This window comes from Orbicella franksi, chromosome 10, assembly GCF_964199315.1.
Source record: "Orbicella franksi chromosome 10, jaOrbFran1.1, whole genome shotgun sequence".
Classification (NCBI taxonomy): domain Eukaryota; kingdom Metazoa; phylum Cnidaria; class Anthozoa; order Scleractinia; family Merulinidae; genus Orbicella; species Orbicella franksi.
Window position 1 is genome coordinate 18339420 of NC_138154.1, and position 16671 is coordinate 18356090.

Below are 16671 nucleotides of genomic sequence, written 5' to 3' on the forward strand. Positions count from 1 at the left end.
TCATCATCATCATCATCATCATCATCATCATTATTTGCTAAATGAATGCAGCAATCGAAATTTTTTCCAAACTCTGAAAAAAGAACGAGTTTTTCTTTACAATATTTTTTTTATGTAGTCTATCGCTTCTAAAACCTTTCAGTGTTTCTTTTTGCAGTAAAACTCAGATTTTTCCCAGATACCTGTAGCAATTAGACCATAGTCACTCTGATAACACATTCGAAGAAACCCACAGCTTTGCTCACTGTAGCACATTCTAGTTTAAAGCTCGACTTAACTTGAAACACTAACTCGGCTTAGTTATTATAAATTGAGAAATAACCTGTAACTTGATTCATTGTGCTTTCTTTCGTATTATGGACAATTTTAAGCCTTGAATTATCAAATCTTAACTCTGAGCAGTAAAATATATAAATATTTTTGCATATTAAATTCTCTTTTTGGCCAATTGCAATTCTCCTTTTTCTCTTCAGTCAGCTCCATTAAGCGCCATATTACGGAAAGTATTTTACTCCAAACTAGACGCCAATATAATGCCATATACATAATAATCCAATTCGTTCTGTAGCGGACTTTTTGCAACAGTTGGTCTCATGATCATTTTTCCTAAAACATGTAGTAGAAGGTAGACGTTTTCAAATAAATAAAATAAAGGCCAATTATCAGACCAGTGCCTTATTCGGTATCCTAAATATTACTGTATACTAAACTACTCTACTGTTTAATACGGTCTGAGAATTTTAATTATTATTACACCTTAGTTAATTCTATATGCTCTTTCTGTAAATGACAAAAGCTATTTATCCAAAGTAGATTGTGTGCATGTGTGTTAATGGAAAGTAGGTCAGGTGACTGATTGTCGCAGTTGCTCCAGTCAACGTTGTCTTATCAGTCGACAGTCTCGTGGCTTTCCTAAAGTCTGGATATAAATTTTCCTCAGATTTGTACAGCTCGCTCTACGCCTTACCAAGCGCTGCACTGGGTAAGATAGATCAGTTAAACTTTATAATTATTTGAAAATTTCGCAACCTATTTGAATAGGGATTTCTAAGACGCCCCATGCATGTTTGCAGTCAACATGTTTGGTTCTAAGAAACATCTAATTTTTGTGTGATTTTAAGGTTGTTTAAAAAAGCTTGGCTATATATAACGAGCTTCTAGCCACCTTAGAAAAGCAAAGAATTGAAAATCAATCCGTGATTCTCATTGCAAAAAAGCTATAACAGTTGCATTTACTACGCCTGAAAAATGAGAGGTGAAAAGTATTCTGCTGTGATAACACAAGCAGATAATTCAAATTCGTTTTCGGTTTTTTATTTCTTATTTCATAACTGTGAAACATAAACACGAAAACAAACACCTATTCCTGGCCGTGCCTAAGATAAGGAAAAAAGATTATATGCCGCGGATAGGCTCCAAGTAATGATGAATTTTACATTGCGATTGACTATTTTAGAAACCTCAATAGAAATATTCGAAGAAGCCATTTCTAAAATTTAATTTATTCTGATTGAAGGAACACCTGCGCATTGTTTTGACATATCATTTTCAAGCGACGAAAACCAGGAGAAAAAGAAGTCCATAAACTGACTTTAATTTTGAATATCCAAAGTACCGACGTTGATTTCTATATCATTTACATTTCTATTTTACTTAAGAGTGATGTTAGCTGGCCCTAGCTGGGTATCTCAATTTGTTTCTCCTAGAAATATTCAAAGCGAGTAGTTTAATAATGCTTCGTTTATTCATTAATAGTTTAGCCTAAGTCCACAGAGAAGAGAAATTATTCATTTACTTTAAACGATAGTTATTGCTCTCCCTCAGCTTCCCCTTTTTTATCACGGAAGAAATACACAGGCAGTTGTTATTTAATAACAATGACCGACATAAAAATGAGCCTTTTAATTTATCTTGACTCCTAGTGCCCATTGAAGATAAAGAAACTGACCTGGCGAACATGTTAAGTCTCCGATTGGAGTCGAACCCATGACCTCCTGGCCGAATGAAGCTCTGAACTACAGAAAGACTCGTAACAAGCTTATTTATTTACTAAATTCACGGACTGCAAAGATTATGGCTAAATAATTCCCCTAAGGGAGAAAATTTTGCCTTAGACGGAAACGTTTTGTCAGACATTCTATTTTGTTTTGAATTTCAGTACGTTTGCCATATTTTCAAAAAGTTTAATCTCTTTATGGGCGACACGCCTTGTGAATAGCCAACTGGTCTGCCTCCTGCCAGTTGGGAGTTTTAACTATGTTACGTTTATTTGAAATATATTTTCCTCTGTTTCAGTGGCATGCCTGTAAACTAGCTAAGCTTAGTGCTTGTATAGCTAAGTGCAAGACCACTACAACTACGATTTACAATTGAAAAAGACGACACACCGTTTAAATTTGTAAGACATGTTTCGGATACTCAGTATTCATCTTCAGTTAAAGGATGTTTACAAGTGAGTGACTTTATATAAAGTAGGTAACAAGTAGGGTATCCGAAACATGTCTTGCAAATTTAAACGGTGTGTCGTCTTTTTAATTGTTTGATTTCATTCTTACTGCTATGAAAATTTGGAAAAAAAGATATTTCATTTTCATTTTTACATTTTACACACTACAAAAACGTAGCAGTTGAATTCATGCTTCTGAACTCGTATGCTTATTTTAGGTTTCATAACATGCTGCAGCATTACTTGAGTATCCTCGTCATCTTAAACACCGCAAAGCTTCCCAAAGCGCTGGAACACTGCTCTGAATCAACATACTCAGTGTATGGTCATAGCTTGTCCAGTCACGTGAATTCAACAGGAATCTCCTCCAGTCTCTCTGACTGCGTCATGATGTGTGAAAATGAATTCCGCTGTAAAAGTTTGAATTTCCGTCTGAAGGATAAGTCATGTGACTTAAATGATGCAGACAGATATACTCACCCAGAGGATTATGGACCACAGGAAGGATCCGTATATATGGACACAAGCATAAAACACAAAAAGGTCGGAGCCTACATAGGTTTATTGATAATATTAATTAGTAGAATTCTACTACTGTTTATACTAATGCAAATGCTGCAATCTGATTGGCTGAGCTACTCGTATACTATCAGCCATTATAGTGCAGCAGCTGTCGGTAGTCCACGAAATGCGACGTTTTTATCGCTTTTCCGAAGTTTTGGAAGAATGTTTAGATGTAAATGGATAATTAAATTCCTGAGGAGACTAAAAGAAGGACTTGAAACGGATTTATGACTTTAAAAACTTGAAATCATTGAAAAACCGGTGCGCGCGCGTAAACAACCGCAAATTTACCGAGGACTATTTAATATGTGCGATTTTGTTAAAGGGTAAAGTTCAATAATGCGTCGAAAAATATTTGGAAACCATTACTTGCGTTAATTTAAGTGAAAATTCTACTAAAACAATTAGATTATTCACCTTATCACCTCATAGAAATATGGATTAGAATAGAAATACTAGATTATTCAACTATCACCTCATAGAAATATGGAGCTCATAATCTAATTGCTAATTGTAATAATAATAGTAACAAAAGTAATAATAAAGGGTTACGCTATGCGCCCTACGTGGTTAACGCTTCACATCATTGCTCAAGATACCGTCTGTTTTCTTTAGAAGGGTGGTTTCAAGTCTTGCGCGGAGATACACCAGGAATTTCCTCAGACTGAAAGTGGCTATTACTGGGTAAATATTGGAAATAGAGAAGCCCAAGTTTATTGTGATATGAAGAATTATGGTGAGTACATGTTATCATATTAATTCCAGGTCAAAAATGTAAGCTGTGTATAAACTTAATAGTAGGAAGATCTCACTTCTGAAAACATGTTAAGTCCAGTAGGCGTACAGACGACAAGCATAAACACAGCTTACTCGTCTGCACGACCTCCTGCTACGGTTACGTTGTTAGCGGTCTCTTAAACACCAATTTGCAAGGTAACAGTTAACAATGGATTTTCTTAATTGCTAGGTGGCGGCTGGACTTTGGCTGTGAGTATCAGCTCCAAGAATAACGATCATCTTCAAAGAAATGTCAACAGCTGTCTTAACTCAATACTGTGTGTGCCTTTTGCTGAGAACAACATTACAGGCCGGAAACTAAGCGACGAGGATATACATAAACTGGCACAAACTGAAGGTAGAGAAACATGGCTACACTGCATGTGAGAGAGACTGAAAAATATCTAGAACAGCAAAGTAACCAACAACTAAAGCTCCTCATCTTTAAGGGTAAAGGAGTAACATAAAAATTCGTATTCCCAAAGTCCTCTTTTTACTGAATTCAAGCTGCTTCGCAAACATCACTAAACGAGCAATTTCTGGAGGGCTCTAAAATACTGTTTTGACAGATTGGACTTAGCATTTCATATGTATTGTAAACCTCAAATATTTATATTTTCTAGGAATATTCAGAGTGGATGTACTGGTTACTCAAGTCATTATGTTTTACCAGGTATGTAATGAAGTGCTTTTTGGTATTAAAATGAACTGTATTAAAACTATGATCATGTAACAGATTCTTTCTTTATTGTGAATTTAAGATACCAGGTGGACCTGAACAGTTCGACTCTTCTTGTGCCGGACGAAAGTAAGTGCCTTGTTTGTTTGTTTGTTTTGTATCAGTATATATTGTACGGTTTAATCTCAATTGCTACCGGTAGATCGTTCTCGATTTTGCTATTGCTAGCCGACGTGCCTAAACCTTTTTCATAAGTTGTACTAAAAGGGAGACGAATATATGAAAAACGTCTACTTTAGTAGCAAACATGCAATAAAATAACTGCCTTGAAGGTTTAAATGCTGGTGATATTTTCAGTTGTAAACAGAGACGAATAATAACCCGACGAAGATGCATTATGAACTAGGCCATGATGATATTGACCTCGATATCGTAATTTACTGCGCCACTCTGGAAATTCTACAAAGTCTGCGCGGGAGCTAAGTTACTGTAAGGTTAACTAAGGGCTTCAGATCTAGAAACGCTTCTATTTGCGTCCCTAGCCTGTTACAGAGAAATACTTTCCTCATTCATTCCAGTTGTCCACGCATCATCATTTCCCATTCTTATCCGTATGTGTGGGAGACTAACAACTGCACTACTACTGATGTGGGATATCGCATTTACAACGGATGTCATAGAGGTAAGCAGGGATTATCATGTAATGGTCAGTGTATACTCCTTTTAAATTTCTCTAAATTCAAGCCAAATAAAAACAGTACTGAAAAAGTAAAGGAATTACTTGAGCAATAAAGATATAAACAGTACTGTTGTGAAGTACCTATGGAAAAATCCAGACTTCGGTTTTTTTAGCCTCCGTAATTGTAAGTTGACAAAAAATTGTCGGCTCTAACAGAGGCTTAAGGACGTTCGCGCGAACATTTTCCACTATTGATCTTTTTCTGAGACTTTTACCACTGTAAGATGATGAGTTAGCTATGTCAGAAATGTGAAAAAATGGGTGGTCACCCGACTTCGTTTTGGAGAGAACATGCCCGGAAGGACACCCTTAATCTGGAAAGAAAAAAAAAATGGGCTTCGTTAGCGAATAAGACCACAGTGTCTGTAAGCCCAAAAATATCGCAATTAGATCTTTGAAGTAAAATATTCTCAGCCTAATATTGTTTAAGTAGACCTATTAAATGAATTTCGTCAACTGGTGAGCTTCCTTGTAGAGCAAGTTCGCATTTAGCGACCATAGTTTCACGCGCCTTGCAGCCGCAAGATTGCGGAATTCGATTTCCCGTGCACAGAAATCTTTAAATTTCTTTAACTTCCCACATTAATTTTTTGTTCATTTTTGGACAATGTGGAGGTAATTGTAAATAAAATCTGTTTCTGGAAAGAAAAATAGGGGTCACCGAACGTCCAAGATCGTTAAATCCAGTCAAAGGTGTAGCAAGGGCCATCTGCCCCATCATTGTTCATTTTATTACTTAGCGCGCGCGCTCATGCATGACGTGGCGTGTGAATTTGCGTGCGCAATAAGGATGCGCAGAAACAATTACCGGGTGGTTTGGCTGTAATGAATACAGGTGCAGCCGACTCTTTCAGAGCCCTGGTCGTTTTACACGTGTTTTATTCGTTAGCCATAGCGCTTTGACAATAACACACCCTGTCATTGTGATTTTCTTTAGTAAAGTGTGTGAACAGGACCTGACGGGAATTTAATGAACTTTTATGTTACCGCAGCATCCTTGTGACTTAATTGACTTCTGATTTCAGTTTTTGATGGACATGATGATGGGGAGTGTGGCTTTTTGTGGCGGTCATCTGGCTACAGTAAGTAGATAACTTGCCTACCTGGATTAGCGAAATGACAATGACTCACAACATGTATTGAAAAGAACATGTTTTAGTGCCAACACTACAGACAGAACTTCGATTTAAAACAAGAAAAACTGACTCCAAGATACCTATTTACTATAGAGAGATTCTGATATTTACGCGTGTGATGCCGGTTAAACGGGATGTGCAATCATCGGCGCCATTAAAACAAAAATGCTCTATAGATCTCATTCCTTTTAAGAAACGCTCCCTGGCTACTTTCCGCACTACAGACAACGTCCAACAGATTCTTAAATTGTAAATCAAGCAAGGTATCATGATCGCGTCATTCACTTTAATGTAACTTGAGTATTTTGCTGTAAATTTTGACCTGTAAGTTTGGCTCAGCGCAAAGAAAATGCTGACGTGATGAATTTTTGGCAAGGGATAAACCAACAGCCACTGTAACTTCCAGCATCATAGAGTAAATCAATTCTCTTTTTGAAAAGAATTCTGAAAAAGAAACCTCTGGGAAAGGTGAGAAGAAGGGGTGGTAGCTCTGGTGGGCCGCTGGTTAAAAGTGAGGTGGGAAATTCTCATGAATATCATCGTCGCTATTCTTCAGTCATTTATTAACTCACTGCATTGTACATTAACTCACTGTCTTGAACTTTATTTCAACCAGGAAAAAGACGAGCCCTGTATGGTTATCCTTGTCCCGGGAATCCCAGTGATAGTCGTGGAATATATCGTAACAGTGATGGGATGCTGTATGTCAAGTAAATGAACAAGCGTTTGGAAGAGATGTGTTTTCAGGTCTACCAGAGTTTTCTTACAAAATAGATAAACGTGGGGAGCACGAGTACCTGAAGATTAAATAACACGTAATCATAATTTCGATATCGGTCTAACAAGAGATAATAATTAATAATTAGATTATGAGCTCGAGATTTCTATGAGGTGATAGTTGATGAGGCCGAAGGCCGAATCAACTATCGCTTCATAGCAATCGAGAGCGAATAATCTAATTGTTTTAGTAGAATTTTAGCTGAAATTTCCTGCAAATAGTGATTCCAATTATTTCTTGTCTTAGTATTCACGCCTTAGAGAATTCGCGCGGACTCAGTGAATTGTCAATTTGGCATTGTGTACGTGTACGCGCTCTTATCAGTTTCTTTCAAAAATTTCGAGCTTTTTTAATTCAAGAAACTGTTAACTCCTTCCTTTTAGTCTTCTCGGGAATTTGATTATCCATTTATTTCTAAATGTTTTTTCAAAACTCCGTAGAAACGAGAAAACATTGCAATTTTGTCGAGCACACCAAGCCACTGCACACTAATTAAACAATGGAGTGTTTCTGTCGAGGAACTATCGGCTGATAGTTGCCCCGAGGAAATTTGATGTTCTTAAAACACATATTTGCCCGAGAAGCGAAGCTTCTCGGGCAAATATGCTAGTTTTAAGAACATCAAATTTCCAAGGGACAACTATCAGACCGATAGTTCCGAGACATAAGCACTCTATTGTCTTTATTGTTCACCACTAAATTTCCTTCCGCGCGCCAGTTCAAAAATCATATTGAATTATTTTCAACTTTTTTAGATGAAAGCCGTGAAAGCCAAATGTAAAATTTGAAAAAGAAAACAAAATCCCTCTTAATACAAATTCAATTGTTTATTTTCTATAAGCCCGCTTGTTTAAAAAAATATTTTCACAGACGAGTGCTATCCATCCGGGTATTTTCCGCGGACGGGCACTACGGGCTGATAGTGTCTCTCCGCGGATGAACACTATCGCGTCACCTGATCGATTTAAACCAATCAGAATCGGAGAAAATTTGGTGGTGAACTATAATGGCTGATAGTGTGCAATGGCTCAGCCAATCATATTACACCATTTGCATTAGTATACTAGAAGAATTCTACTAACTTACATTAGAGACTACTCAGATTTTCCCAAATCAGTGATTTTATTCTGGTTCTACAATCACCAGCTTTAGACACGAAAGAAGAAAGTAAGAAGAAGAATTACGAAGGGAAGGTTATTCATAAGGTAGAGGATATCTTAAATAACTGGAAAAACAAGAGATTAACCTCAATTGGTAAAATTGCAGTTATTGAGGCACAGCTTGTTTTCGTTCTGTTGTCAACAACGTCGTGCTCCAAATAGAAGAGACAAATGATATTCTTTTTAGAGGGGGTAAGTTTCTAAAGAAACTATGGTGCTGCGTCGGTGGGGAGTATAGCAAGATAATTTGGTTTTATCAACTGGGTTGATACTGTTGATTGTTCACTGTAAAGAACTTCGATTACGGTAGCCAATTCACATTATCAACCCAGTTGATAAAACCAAATTATCTTGATATTCTTTTTAAATTCCTTTGGAATAACAAGGGCGACAAAATGAAGTGGACTGAAATAATAAAACAATAGAGTTTATATTCGCGGGTATAAACATGTTTTGGGACCGATTCAGACTCATTTTAGCTCGAGCCGCTAGGCGAGGATTAAAAATTAATGAGCTCTGAGAAGGGCCCGAAACGTGTTTATGTCCAAGAACATAATCTCTATTACTATTATTATCACTTTGGAGGGCATTGGGAAAATAACAACTGAAATAATGACAACAAAACAATCTGAACAATCACGCGAGCGTTTACAAATTGAATAGCTTTTATTTTGCCTCAATGAAAATACGCAATACATCATGGGAAGCTGGCTAAAAATTACAAAATCTTGCCATTTGAGTTTTCAAAAATTGTAGAAGACATTAAAGGAAAGTTTGATAAAGCTTATTTGTAAGTGCAAGTGTGAGGTTTATTTCGCAAAATGCGCCGCAATGCCCGACAAAGTAATAATAATAACAAATTACCAAGATGCAGGCCTAAAGATGCTAGCTAGACATTAGAATAGAATTTAATAAAGGCCTGAAAATTTCATGGGTACTTAAATATATTTCAAAGGACTGTAAATCTAAATGGCAAGACTATATTTTATAATCATTGGGCTGATGCAGTGGTGATGAAAATTAACGATCTGATGACAAGTGATTCAAGATTTAAAACTTACAGTTGCTTCAAATGTAAGTTTTGTTCTCCAGTTTCGTTCTACGAAATTTTTGTGGAGTAACTTCAGCTTTCAGGAGTGCTATGAGATTTTTGGAATTGATATCACCACGGAATCAAATCTCTGCTGCTGTTGTCAAACAGCACAAGAATCGTTTCTTCATCTTTTCTGGGAATGCTCGATCACAGAAGCCTTTTGGAATAGGGTTCATCTATTTTTCGTCTCGGTCAATTTAATACCAGTCCCACAAGTTTTGACTTTATGTCAATGTTTAGGTCTTAAAGGAGAGAAGAGCGCCTCGTTACTCAATCATTGTTAACTTCTTGGTAGATATTACACTTACTCCTGTAAGTACAAAAATGTTCTACCAGACTCCATAGAATACGTCAATCAGGTTAGATGCAATTTAAAAATAGAAAAGCACGCGTTTCAATTCTTACAGCAACACGAAACGCATTCCGACAGGAGTGGCACAAAATAGTCCAGTCATTATAACTCGTTTACCTCTCCTTTGAACAACTGTTTTAACATGCAAGTTTACTTTTAGATGCTCCTTTGCAAACGAAACAGCTTCAAACCAGTGTTTCATGGCCTTATAGATTTCTTTTTTTTGTTGTATTTACTTTTGTTTGTTAGAGTAATGTAGTAGAGGTAGTGGTAGTATTGCATCTGTTAGTTGTATTATTTTTAGTTATTCCTTATTAGTCAAATTATAATTGTTAAGTAGAATAAATTCTTGTTAAAAAATATTTGTTATTATAGTTGGTATTGTAAGCATTGTTGCTTGCCATTGTAATTCGTAATTAATGCTAGGGATGCAAGTAAGTTTAGTATTGTAAAAGTGTAAATAAAGTGTAGTATTGCAAAAAAAGGAGGAGGAGATTCAAACAGGAGGGGGACAATGAAGTGAAGGGGCGGGTGCGGGGTGGTGGGAGGGGGGGGGATGGGGTGCCGAACGCCGCACTACCGCAAAAATAAAATGTCGGCAAATTCTGTAATTTTCTTGTTAATCTGCCTCGCTATCCCCTAACAGACAGTTCTCATTAACATACATGTAGCTAAATTCAAAAGATTTACTTGGAAAAATTTGGCTTGACCTGTTCGTCAAAATACGGTTGCTATGGCAATTTTTAAATGACATAAAGAAACTTTATATACCAAGTCAAATTATTTGTGCATTTTGACTGGTTCTCACCAATGATCTATTGGAGGACATGAAAAGACGTACAGATGTCGTCATTATTACAATCATTTGCCCTCTGTTGTTTTAAAATGGCGGAAAGTTTTAAGAATGTAGATAATATTTTACCTGACTGGGCGAGGGAAAATGTAGAAAAAAGTCTCTTCGAGGTTGCGAACAGGTGCGAGACCAGGAAGAAGAATTGAAAGAAAAAGACGTTTCTTTCTAGGAAATGCCTCGGAAAAATTACTCGAGCAGTCTCGTGCGAATTTAAGAAAAACACCCAACACAATAAGCAGAAAGCTCATGAGATTAATTAATTTAAAACTAGTTTACCTAAATGGTACAAAATGCTGCGGAAGGGAAGGAGGATGTAAGGAGTGTCAATACAGAGCTGGGTTGTTCCCATACAGAACTCTTGATCGTCGGTGACAGTAACAAAATGGTTTATTTCACTTCTCGGATTACAGCACCCTGGTTTCTTACGGACAAAACTCGCGCTCTTATACAAGTACACCCGGAATTTCTAGAAACTTCTCTAATGCATTAAATAGCACTGTTGCAAGGTTTCTAAGTTCGAATGTTAGATGAGAAATAGAACATTCCAGAAGGTTTCAGGTAAAGGCTGAATAGCTTCCAGTTCGAGATTTCTAATAACATCAGCAAACCGTAATTTTTGCGTGCGATTTCCAAAATGTTGAATACAGTTGTGCAGGTAAAAAAATAAACAGTACCGCTAAAATCTGTCATTTTTTAAATGATATTAACTTCAACAGACCTCAAATAACACTTGATGAAAGGGAACTCTGCTTCAAACTATAAAACAGATGCCTGGTTGAAAATCAGAATTTTGCTTGCTGTTGTGGCAATTGACACAGTTTAACATCATCAATAGCACAATATAACGTTGAACCTTTTTCACGAGTGATTACAACTGGTTTACTTCTACACTTTTGGTTTTTAAAGCTTTAACATACTTTTACGGTAGGCTAACGATAAAGTTTTGAACTGACTTGGCTCTCTATCATGGCGGGCGACTTTGACTTATACACTAACTTCTTCGTTTCTGTAATTTTCCAAATGACGTCTGTTAGTATTAGATGAGACTCCACAAGAGTGCTTTGTTGGATATTCTTGACTGATGTTCCTGTTGTTCCCGATAGCTTTCATCTTTATTTTCATCGATCGAAGAGAGCACATGGAAAACAGCGCAGCTTAGTAGAGAGATGCCTAATACAGAAAAGACTAAGTTAACAAAGAGAAGTTTATAAAGGAAAACAGGAACAATAAAAGAAGCGTCGAAAGTACACAGCAGAAATCGTACACTGCGACCAACGATGCAAGAGAGGGAGCACAAGTTCAGAGTGCAAATCTTAATTCTGCCATTCGATGATAACCACAATTCCTTGCGCCTTTGATCTTACCGCTACCACAATTGCTGGTTTTCACATGACGTCACTAAAACTCGAACTACAAAACTATTGATCTTCCTGAAATTTTACTTAAATGATGTATAAGAGCAGCTGAAAACTAATATTCATACAAATATTCGCTCTGAATGGGTTTTTGCTTTTGTGATACATTACGCTTGAATTTCTAAGCTTTTGCGTGACGCGGCATTTACATGACGGCCTAGAGAGCTGTCGTGATGGTTAAAAAAAGTGACTTATTTCGGGGAACTTGGCTATCTGAACAGTTCATGTCTTAGAAAAAGTATTATTTTAATGTTTTAGAGTTCCTCGAGGGATAAATTCAAGCTTTTGTAGCAAACTCAGTGACAGATGTTTCTGTTGGTTTCCGGCCGCCATGTTGGTGCCCATACGGATGGGCACCAGCATGGCGTCTCCATACAAATCTCTATAAATTTGGGTAAAAAATTTCTCCGCATATCTCGCATAAGAAAAATTCTTGTGACCAGAATTTTGGCGAGAGTCTTTGCATATTTACCTTCTTTCAATTCTTAGATTCTGGACTTAATCTATTGACCCGTTTTGATTTTTATTTTAATCTATTTTGAATTGCGTGACACTGAAAACCAGCAATTCCTTGCGTTTGGCAAAAAAAACGTGTTCAAGGCCCCTACAATGTGACCTCGCTGCGGCAGCAGAAATTCAATTTTTCTCAGTCAATCTGAAAATAATTGTTTTCACATGAAAGAACATCACAGCACCAATTCTATAACTGAACAGACGCACGACAACATGGAATCAACTTGTTAAGTTGACACAATGAATTTTGGGCAAGGAATAAACGAACAGCCACTAACAAAAAACCCTCTGGGGGGGGGGGGGTGGGGGAGGAGTGGCATCCACTCTTACTCACTCTTTCATCATCATCACCATCATCATCATCATCATCATCATCATCATCTTTATTAAAAAAAAAACCGGTAAATACATCAGGCATTAACAATTTAATCTAAAAGCAACAACTTATTACAAAAGACTATGTATACACAGACTAATCTTCTATCTATCTTTCCCCTTTCTGCGCCTCCTGGTTAAATGTGAGGCGGTCAATTCACTTGCATTATTCGTAGCTATTCTGTAGTTTTGCATTTACTGACTGCATTGTACGTTAACTCATTGTGTCTCGAACTTTATCTTAACCAGGGGCTGGAAGACGAGCCCTCTATGGTTATCCATGTCCCGAAAGACCTGATAATAGTCGTGGAATATATCATAACAGTGATGAGATGCTGTATGTCAAGTAACTGGGTCAGCGTATGGAGTGGATGTGCCTTGCAAGGCTAGCAGAGGTTTCTTAGATTACAAATAAACGCAGGAAGCACAAGTACCCAAGGACCGGGCAACAGTAGCTCTGAGTCTAATATTAGACTAAGCTAGTCTATAATTACCCTAACTCAGGGATATTCTGTTATTTCTACACTCACAAATTACCAGCTCGAATTCATTTAAGTGCATTGTTTAGTCGCTACAGACCTACACACCCATAGCACTCTAATTAGTTGCCAGATAGGAGGACTTACAATCTGGAGGGGGGTGCACTGAGGTGGGGGAAGGGGAGGGATAGGGCCAATCGCCGCGTACTACATAGCTGGAGATTTCTTGTCACCAGGGCAGAAATCGAGGTAAAAAGGAGAGGCGGGGAAAACAATCACAGAATGACACGATAAACAAACGTGATGGATTTGTGGCAAAAATATTGTTGTTGTCGTTGTTGCTCCAATATATACGAATCTAAGTTTCTCTAGAGTTCTGTAGGATTTTAAACTTTAGCTAACAATGAGGGACTACTGCCCGTTTTGAATCTAAATGAATTTTAAACATTTATCCCAGGCTACATAAGGAGAGAAGTAAAATTAGGTACATATAGTACATGCACAGGTTCGTCTATTAGCACATCATATTTATCAAAAATGCAACTATGAAAACGCATTTGTTTAGTTAACATGTACGTAGAAGCAAACCAAACACGGAATTATATCCTCGGCGAGTGACAATTATCTACAGTCATTATAAGATCGCAATCGTCTCACAGTTAACGATCGCCAATGAATATATGTATATCTATATAACCGAGCTTGGAATGAATCGGGTAAAACGATGTTATGCTGCATCTTTTAATCGTTAGCTTGCTACTACTGGGGAGGGTTTCTTAGCCTACGTGTAGCCGTACCCACCCCCCGAGGAAAAACGGGAGGGAGGGAACGTCTACGAAGAGCTGGTACGAATCGTGTTATGTGACGTCACAGTAATTTATGTAAGTTATGTAAATAAATTATATTTTCCGTCCGTACTCGTGTACTCGCGCAGACAAATGCCTCGTAAATATTTATTCTTTCGAGCCTATTTGCAAGTCAATGTCCCTTTTCAAATGTATATTGCGTTTTAAAGAGATTGAAAAGGATTCCGAGCGGTTTTTGGTCCAAAACAACAAGAAGACAATCTTTGATGTCTACGTCGCGCTCGCAAATTTGGAGTTCCATGTGTACGCTACATCAGAGTACATTGTAGGCAGTGTCATGTTCTCCTCAAGAAGAGAAATAATTTGCAGGAGAACTTGGAAGAATTACAAAAATCTATGAGAATCAACTACGCCGCAAGTTTGAAGAAAGTTGGCCTTGTTTTCCAGCCAAAAAATTCGCTAGAATGCGCGAAGTTAAGTTCGAAGAGGTTGACTAGCCTAAGCGACCTCTGCGGTTCGTGACATTTGTACATTTGCCGTTCTCTGTTCGGTCACTTGACCTTTTTTGTCACTTCACTCGTGTTTATGAAGGGCACTTCATGTTGTGTAATAAGAAGGAATTTTGAGTAAAGTTGAGCCGTTAGATCGTGCTATGGCAAATTTTTAAAGGTCATAGGTCGGCATAGTTTCCGCTGTTATCTGCATGTCGCTTCGTAGAGTTTGACACCTCTGTAATTTTCCATGTGTTTATGCATTGTTTAGGCTCATTTCTATTGCAAGATATGCTCTCAAGTCTCCACGAATTTGCTTTTGGGGGACAAAATATGAAATTTACCGTGAACATGTTGCTTTATACTTGCATTCTATATTGTGACGCCGGGCCCGGCAGTGATTAGAGCTGTTTTTACAAGTACAGTAGGAAGATCCTTATCACGCATATCATATTTGTTGTTGGTCATTCTGGCACCACATGATTCAAATGTAGCTGTTTACGCGCAAGTCTGTTGACTGTTTTGCGTGTTGTATATGCCATTGTTCGGCTTAGTTCAGGCAAGACCATGGTTTCGATCCTCCATGCGGATCTCATCAGTTGCCGGTATTTCTAAAATGCTCGGAACGTCTGTAGTTGCCACTTACTAGCGCAACTCTAAACTCGTACAGATGTGAGAATGTGAGACACTTTGCGGCTTGGCACAAATCTATTTTAGCCAATCAGTATTCTCGAAAGTATTGCTCGCGGTCTTTATCCAATAAGGAACCATTATATATTTCCATGCAAAAGCGTGACGTCACATAACACGATTCGTGTCAGCTCTTCGTAGACGTTCCCTCCCTCCCGTTTTCCCTCGGGGGGTGGGTACGGCTACACGTAGGCTAAGGGTTTCTTTAAATGGCTTAATTTACATATGTCTAGATTTATGAAAACAGCGTCAAAAAAAGGCTTGCCCAGCTCAAGCAACAAAGCGACTGATATGTTTTCCTCCACTCTCTTAATAATATCCTCTTTTTCGTGCTCTTTTCTATTTTTTTTTTTTAATCGCTTGGAGTGATCTTTAAGCCTTTAGGAGTCGTGAAAAGCAAGTGTGTAGGTCAGTTGGTGCAAAGGAATGTATTTTTCATTGACACGGTTTTCATAAGTCCAGTCATGCATGGACACTGTAGGACCCAGTAGTATTACTGTACTAAAACAAATAAAAAACATGGAACCTGTCCAGAAAAAGCAGAATTTATCGATGATGTTTCTTTGTACCGTTTTTCTTGACACTGAAGTGAACTTGAACAGTGTTATAAGGAAGAGCCAGTGTGCCTCTTGTTTTCCCTTCCTCCCAAACACAACAAACACTTAGGATTTCTCCTATATATAGTAGGACTGAGGAAAGGAAACAGTGCTTACGAGTTTGACTGGAATACTCCATTACGTAGTTTATTGGAATATTTTTACCATTTTAGTAGTCTCCTACATGGCTTCTGGCGCCATCTTTTTTGGAGAGGGGGGGGGGGGGGGCAAACTGGATAAAAACTATAGTCACTATGTGAAGAGTTGGAAGTTTGATACCCAATAATAGTGTGTGTAAAGCCTTGGAGCCGAATGGCTCATAGCTGCCAGAGTTTATCCCGGTTTCTGTAGCATGAAGCCGCTAGGAGTATTTCTACTCCCCCTGGATGGGAAGGTAGTCCATCGCAGGTCACTCCCCCGCAATTTTTTCTGTTTCCCCAACGATTCGCCGTTACCCATTTATACTCCTGGGTGGGGAGAGGCACTGCGAGAATTAAGTGTCTTGCTTAAGAACACAACACAGTGTCCCCGGCCAGGGCTCGAACCCGAACTGCTTGCTTCGGGAACGAATGCACTAACCATGAGGCCACCGCGCCTACCTGATGCCCAATAACAAGGTACTTTAAATTTGAGTATGATTACGAGCTGACATCGCTTACGAGAACGACTTTGCAATTCTGTTTTGAAGGCTCTATATCATCATTCTCTGAGCTACCCACTCTACCGAAA

General features: G+C 38.0%; 1 protein-coding gene across 1 annotated transcript; it reads left to right on the plus strand.

Annotated features, from left to right (window-relative positions):
* The first annotated feature begins 766 nt into the window (after positions 1-766).
* LOC145499715 (uncharacterized) lies at positions 767-10483 on the plus strand. The gene is made up of 9 exons (XM_081479240.1): positions 767-982; positions 1923-2989; positions 3626-3746; positions 3978-4145; positions 4411-4460; positions 4549-4595; positions 5045-5148; positions 6231-6287; positions 6958-10483. Exons 2-9 carry the CDS (start codon positions 2636-2638, stop codon positions 7053-7055), a joined length of 999 nt encoding a protein of 332 aa, XP_081335366.1. The 5' UTR covers positions 767-982; positions 1923-2635; the 3' UTR covers positions 7056-10483.
* Positions 10484-16671: the final 6188 nt, after the last annotated feature.